Here is a 6,739-nt window from a genome sequence, read left to right as displayed (position 1 = left end):
TCCTGCAGCAAGTTGAAGGCTGCTAGTCAATCTCGCTAGGTCTTCTCTTCTGCAGACTAAATAAACCCATTTCTCTCAGCCTCTCCTCATTAGTCATGTGCCCCAGACCCCAAACCATTTTCATTGCTCTCCGCTGGACCCCATCAGTGCAGCTCCCACACTGTAAGTGAAACCGTTCCCTGGTGCAGCCCCAGGAGCATGCCAGGATTTTAGCAATGCAAAAATGTAGGACTCGTGGTTCCAAACTGATACCTTTTATTAGACCAACTGGGAAATTGCAAAAAAAAAAAAAAAAATCTCTTTCTGCAGAGTTACAGGGTCAAAGGCCCTGCATCAGGCTCTGGGAAAATTAAAGATGCTAAAAAGTCCCCATAGGTAGGAAATAAACTTTGTTTTTGCACAGAGGGAGCTGGAGATGGAAAAGCTGTCCCTCTGGGTCCATGAAAGTGTCTGTGTGAGAGTGTCTCAGAGTTTCTCTGTGTTGTGTAGATCAGGTAGGAGTCTGTCCCTGGACGTGTCTGATGGCAGGCAGGGAGGTTGAAACATCTTTCTTGTTGTTCTGCAGTGAAGTTTAAAATCCAAAATCAGCTCAAATTCGCCACCTACCATGCTTCAGGGATGTATTTGGTAGCCATGTTGGTCCAGGACTAAAAAGAAATGCAAAAATCTAGAGCTCGTGGTTCCAAAATGATACCTTTTATTAGACCAAACTTTTAAACAGGCTTTTAGCAACCAATCCAAGGACAAAGGGAGCTCACGTGTGAGTGCCGTCATGAGCAATCATTGCTCAAAGTGCCCGGTGCCCGGTGCAGGCTGAGCATCAGCATCTAAAGACACGTCGTCAGACTAACTCACACGATCTCCTTGAAAATGCCAGAGACGTACTCGGCGTTACCGCTTTGGTCCCCTTAATTATTGCTGTCACTCCCTTTCCCGTTACTGCCAAATCCATCCTGAAGTTTTGGAAGCAAATGCTCAGGAGCTTTTGGAAAAATATTGTGATGCTTCCCTGAGAAATGGCTCTGGGGGTCGCCGTGTTCAACTCCTGCAAAGAGAGCCCGGGAGTTTCCTGACAGTCGATTTCTCATGAGCTAATTACGGTTCAGCTCAGGTCTTCAAATGGTGTCGGCTTATTAATGGTCATGGCTAAACGCTGGTGCCAAGCTGGTCCGCACCATGTCAAGAAGGCATCTATATTAGAGTGAAGGGCTGAGGTCCACCTCTCCTGGTCTTGGTCAAAAGCGGTGTTTTGTTTCCAGTGCCACCTCCCTGTAAATAATTGCTGCCTTCCTAGCCAAGCTCAACAGTGTAAAAGCGTAGAAGTGATTTGTTTCGAGGACTGGTCCTTAGGGATTTGACGTGCAAAACTCCCGAGCCAGCAGCAAACAGAAAGCCCAGATTTCTGCAGATCCTCGGTGATATCTGAGCCAGGCAACCCTGAGCCCAGACTTTTCTAGCGCGACTCAAGGAAAAGAGTGCAGCAGGGAAGTAAAGTGTGTTCATTCGCACGTGTGATCAGGCACATTATTTTATTTTATTTTTTTAATCAGCCACTCGGTTAGAAGCAAAACCGCAGCAATTAGTTGTTCCGGAGCCAACTCAATGAACTGGGAGGGAATGTGTCTCATGATTAAAAACACGGGACAGAGGTGGGACTCCTGGGGTCTAGTCCCATATCTGCCACTCAATCATTGCATGACCTTGGGAAAGTCACGTTAACATCTCCATCTGGAAAGCAGTATGGCGACTAATTAAATGAAGCATCGTGAGCATCCTTGGACCAAAGTAGCTATAGAAGGACAGAGTGCCAGTATTTATTACATCAATTCATATTTGTCATACCAGGCTCTGCTCTTACAACGGGTAGCTGAGTCACTGGGTCTCTGTGTGGATTCAGCCATCAGCCTGCCTAGTCCACGTTGCAGGTTCAAAGCTGTAATGTCTGTCTAGGCGTTGATGTGGGCTTTGTGTCTCTGTGCATGTGGGTGTACACGGCCGTGCATCCAATATACCTGGCAAACGGATTGCCGGGAACCCGTGTCTCCATCCGTCGGTGTGGTCTCACGAGCCATTTTGCCCGTGGATCGTCAGGTTGCCGCTTGTTCAGCCAGGTATTGCTGCTCGCTGCATGACTGCTTGAGAAATGCCGGAGGTTTCAGAGATAGTACATTAGCCATGCACTGAAAGCTGAGTGCTTATCTGCTGGGAAAGTTGCTCTTTCTTATGCACTGATGCGGTAGGCAGCGTTTCCAATGACTTAAACTGCGCTACTAGACCGTCAAGGCAATAGCTTCCAATCTGGTTGCTAGCGGTCGGGCCCCGCAGCGATGGGAAAAGTCTCTGTGGTGTCCCCTTGGAGTCCTTCTTTGCAGAAATGCTCCAGAGACATCAAGGTCATCAAGACAACAAGTGGTATGTTGGCCCAATGTTTAACCTCAGTGCATCTTTAAAGGGATGGTTGATCAAGACACCGTCAGAGCCTCATCCCCACGGGGTGGAATAACCCGACTTTCCTTCTCTCGCTGGTTTGCAGGAAGGGGCTGCCTGCCTGTGGGCGAAGAAGGAGTCGCAAAACTTCCTGACTGTCCGCAAGATCTCGGTGTCCAGGATGCACTCCTTGCCGAACGACAGCTACATGTTCCGCCCCGTGATGCCCGCCAAGCCGCCGTACCCGCTGCACGAGGTGGAGATGGAGAGCCACCCCTGCAAGTCACAGAGAGGTACTGTAAAAGGAAGAGCTGTTTAGTGAGTGATTAAATGAGGATGGTGAGTGGTATGGAGGGGCTTCCACATGAGGAGAGACCAAAGGGGCCAGGCCTGTTCAGTTTAGAAAAGAGACGCTTGAGGAGGAACACGGTACGGGTTTACAAAATACTTAAGGACCAAGAGAAAGTCAACAGGGATTTATCATTTACTCCCTCTCAATACAGAAATGAGGGGGTCACAAAGTAAAACTAGTAGGATGTATTATTTACGGCCTCAGCACGAGAACGAGGGGTCCCAAAATGAAACCAGTAGGTGGTAAGGTTGAAAATAACACAAAGCCGTTCTTTTTTATAGAATTGTAGACAATTTGGGTGGGAAGGGACCGCAGGAGGTCACGTCCAGTCCGACCCCCTGCTCCAAGCAGGACCAGCCCCAACTGCATCATCCCAGCCAGGGCTTTGTCTAAAAAACCCCCAAGGATGGAGAGTCCACCACCTCTCTAGGTAACCCCTTCCAGTGCTTCACCACCCTCCTAGTGAGAAAGTTTTTCCCAATATACAACCTACACCTCCCTTGCTGCAACTTGAGCTCATTGCTCCTTGTCCTGTCATCTGCCCCCACTGAGAACAGCCCAGCTCCATCCTCTTTGCAGCCCCCTGCAGGGAGGTGAAGGCTGCTATTCAGTCCCCCCTTGGTCTTCCCTTCTGCAGACTAAATAAGCCCATTTCCCTCAGCCTCTCCTCACAAGCCATATCCCCTAGCCCCCGAACCATTTGCATTGCCCTCCACCAGACTCAATCAGTGCAGCTCCCACACTCCTCTTAAGACTAGTTGGAGAGAGAAAAAAAAAAGGCCCCAAAAGACAGATGATCAGGAGGGATATTTTTCTCCGCAGCAAATCTCTCTCTTGGAAAGGCAGCAGCAGACCATCAGGATGGATTTTGTCACAGGTCCAAGTTCCCCGACCTCGGGGTGAGATCTCTTGGGGAGATGGATAGCCATGCTTTTATACAGAGCAGAGAGATAAAAACAGACATTGGCACTCACGCTACTGAAGGGCCGCACATCCCACTGCCCAAAGGGCAGGGGAACTTGAAAACCGAGTGGAAGTTGAGCCAGGCAGCAGGGGATGGAGAGGGCGGGCAGCTTTGCGGGGTCAGCAGGGGCCAAAATGGGAAGCAAAGAGCAGGCATTTGATTTGTGAAGCCAGAGGCCTTTTCAGAGTGGTTCAAAGCTCTTGACTGATGCTGGGGCTGCTCTGACTGAGCTACAGGGTAAGATTCCCATGGGTTTCATGTGAAACCAGGTTAGGACATGCATTCGCCCTTGTGATGTGCCCGTGAGGTAGGGCATGCTTCAGTGCATGGCTGCCTACAGAGGGTGAAGGGACTTGCTGCAGAGGTCCCGTCTAAAGGGTGCGAGGCGGGGCTGTGCTACACCACACCGTAGCCCCTCCGCAGGCGCTGGCCCCTTGGCAGAGAGCAGGGCTTATTGGCACTCGTGCAATGCCGGCCTGAGAGCTAGTGCCCGCAGCGCGCATTCGGCCGTGCAGATGCGCCTGGACTGCTCGCAGGTTAGTCGTTCTGGGCGCAGAAATCAAGCGCATTGAGTAGCGCTATCCTGCCTGAGCCACTGGTCCGCGTCTGGCTTGAATTTTGACCACGGGAAACTTCCTTTTCTGAGTCAGACCCAAAGCGATAGGGAGATGCGGCGGTGCAGGGAGCTTCAAAACCCACCCCTCCTTCTCTCCCGAACTCTGGTGCTGCCGTTCCCCCGACCCCCCACATACACCCAGCAGCCGGGGAGGCTCGGATCGGGGCAGCGCCACACCGCAGCCAGCTCTATCGAAGAAAGCAATGAGCACGGCACGGCCCTGCCTACCACCCGATGGGCGATCACACCCGACTAGTATCATCCAGTGGTTACGGCAGGGAGATGGGGAGCCGCGGCTGTGTGTGATGTCAGGCATGTCCCTGAATGAACGTGCGTTTCATTGCCCCCACCCTGGTTGCCTTGAAATCCTGGGGTCCTGGTGAAGCGGGGAAGGTCTGCATCAGGCCAGCTGTGTAGCAGCTGGGGTCAGTGTTGTCTCTCCGTTGCACAGGGTCCATCACCTCTACCCGGTCCCAGCCCGTGGGGGCAAGCTCCTCTCTGCGAATCCCCACTGAGTGTCTTCAGCTGACCGCTGGACTGTCTTACCGCAACACCCGCGACCTTTGGAAGATCCATCCCCCAACGGCCGCCCCGCGATCTCCCAGCCTCAACCGGCTGCTGTGTAGGCAGGTAGGAGACCAGCAGCCTGGGGCCCTGGGATCTCCACGGCAGTGAGATTTTTCCTTTCATTCCTTTTCCTGCTCCCCCTGGTTCATCATCCACCGCCTTTCTTCTCTGTTGGGGGGGGTAACATGACAAAACGAGGACAAACGATGTTGTCTGTGACGGCGCGTACAAAATAGCTATTTGAACGTAGCCTAGTGTCTTTTCTGTTGAGTGCCTTCGTTTTTCAATCAATTCCCAGCCTCCGCATCCCAGCCTAGGGAAATCACTCGGCACGTTTCAATCCATCAGCGGACACCGTCCTCTTAGACGGATTCCAATTTCAGAGGAGCAGCAAGCATCGGCGCCGAATGGATGTTGGAGGGAAAGCGTTTCTGTATTGTGCAAAGCTCCTGTTAGCCCCCTGCTAGTCCAAATAATTGTGGAGGCTGCTAAGCCAAATTCAGCTTTTGGATGCATGCTCACGGCTCAGGCTGGAAGTCAGACAGGGGCATGTGAACATCTGAGAGCAGAGCTTGCTGGGACCAGTTCAGAGCAGCCTGCGTTTGATTCGAGTGTCTCGTGGCTTAATAGCCTCATGGGACCTGGAGTCATTCATCAGGTCCCTCGTTTGGCAAGCTAGAGACCTCATCGGCTTGCCTTATCAGGGATTCTGGTGGTCAGCACGGCTGGTATTTTATTAAAGGAGATTTTCCCTGTTTGCCAAAGATGAGAAAGCGTTGACTGCCACGTACCCAGGCGGTACCAGACCAGTGGGATGTGTCGTGTGGTATAAAATCACAGGAGGGACGTCAGGCGATCATAGAAAATCAGAGGAGTGGGGTCGGAAGGGACCTCCAAGAGGTCATCTCGTCCAGCCCTCTGCTCAAGGGAGAATCGCCCCTGTCTAAACCAGCTTTTATCTTGCCTGCTCTTAAAAACCTCCAGTGACAGAGATGCCACAAACTCGGCCCTGAAAGTGCAGATGCTTTAAACCTAGGCGTGCAACTTTTATGGTGTACCGTGCTGTCCTATGGGGAGATGTTTGTTCCCAGCTGGTTCTGATACCCCGTAGAGCGATAGCCCTAGTCACGAGCATCCTAGAGGGTGGAGATGAGCACAAGACTAAGAAGGTCTGGAAGGCTTCAGAAGATTAGGGCCCCGCACCGAGACAGACCTGACGGATGAGGTACGTGAGACCAGGCCTGGCTCTGTCCTCCTGCAAACCTGTTGTGCCCTCTTAGTCGATGAACCTCCGCGATGGACCGCATGGTGCATGCAGGGATTTTCCTGGTCCTCAGTGTTGCTGGGCCTTGCGCTGCTCTGCAGATAACATACGTCATGTAAGCTCCTGGCCCATCTCTCTCTCTCTTTCCCTTCCAGGAGGCCATCAGGACAGAGTCCGTGGATGGGCAGAAAGCAGAGGCCAAGGACAACGTGCAGGTGGAGTCCGGCGAGAGCCTGCAGCCGAAGAAGCCGTCCCAGAGCACCCTAAGCCCCCCTCCGCTGCATCCTGCCCCCCTCTCCCTGCCGGGCACCCCTCCGCATGCCCCTGCCTCGCCCTCGCCCCACAGGCACTCGAGCGTCTGCACCCGCAAGCACACGTATAGCCAGCACAGTATTCCCAGCTGGGCTTCGAGCGAGAGCAGCGACCCGCTGCACCCTGAGAACTCACTCTTCGAGTCCTCGGACCTGGCGGACGAAGAGGTCAGCCACATCAACAGCTTGGCGAAAGACTGGCGGGAGGCGTCCGGATCGAGGAGCCTCTCCGTCTCCC

General features: G+C 52.8%; 1 protein-coding gene across 5 annotated transcripts in view; it reads left to right on the top strand.

The window, feature by feature from the left end:
- Positions 1-6,739, top strand: part of CACNA1H (calcium voltage-gated channel subunit alpha1 H) — a 605,989-nt gene that overhangs the window by 591,461 nt on the left and 7,789 nt on the right. For all 5 annotated transcript variants that reach the window (XM_019512700.1, XM_019512698.1, XM_019512699.1 and 2 more), the window contains 3 exons: positions 2,534-2,720; positions 4,811-4,989; positions 6,346-6,628. In XM_019512700.1, coding sequence (XP_019368245.1) covers positions 2,534-2,720; positions 4,811-4,989; positions 6,346-6,628 — 649 coding nt within the window. The remainder of the gene's footprint in view (positions 1-2,533; positions 2,721-4,810; positions 4,990-6,345; positions 6,629-6,739) is intronic.

Source organism: Gavialis gangeticus, unplaced genomic scaffold, assembly GCF_001723915.1.
Source record: "Gavialis gangeticus isolate Ggan-Ray unplaced genomic scaffold, GavGan_comp1, whole genome shotgun sequence".
NCBI classification, from domain to species: Eukaryota; Metazoa; Chordata; order Crocodylia; family Gavialidae; genus Gavialis; species Gavialis gangeticus.
Note: the sequence above shows the minus strand (reverse complement) of the source record. Positions and strands in the feature narration are given on the sequence as shown.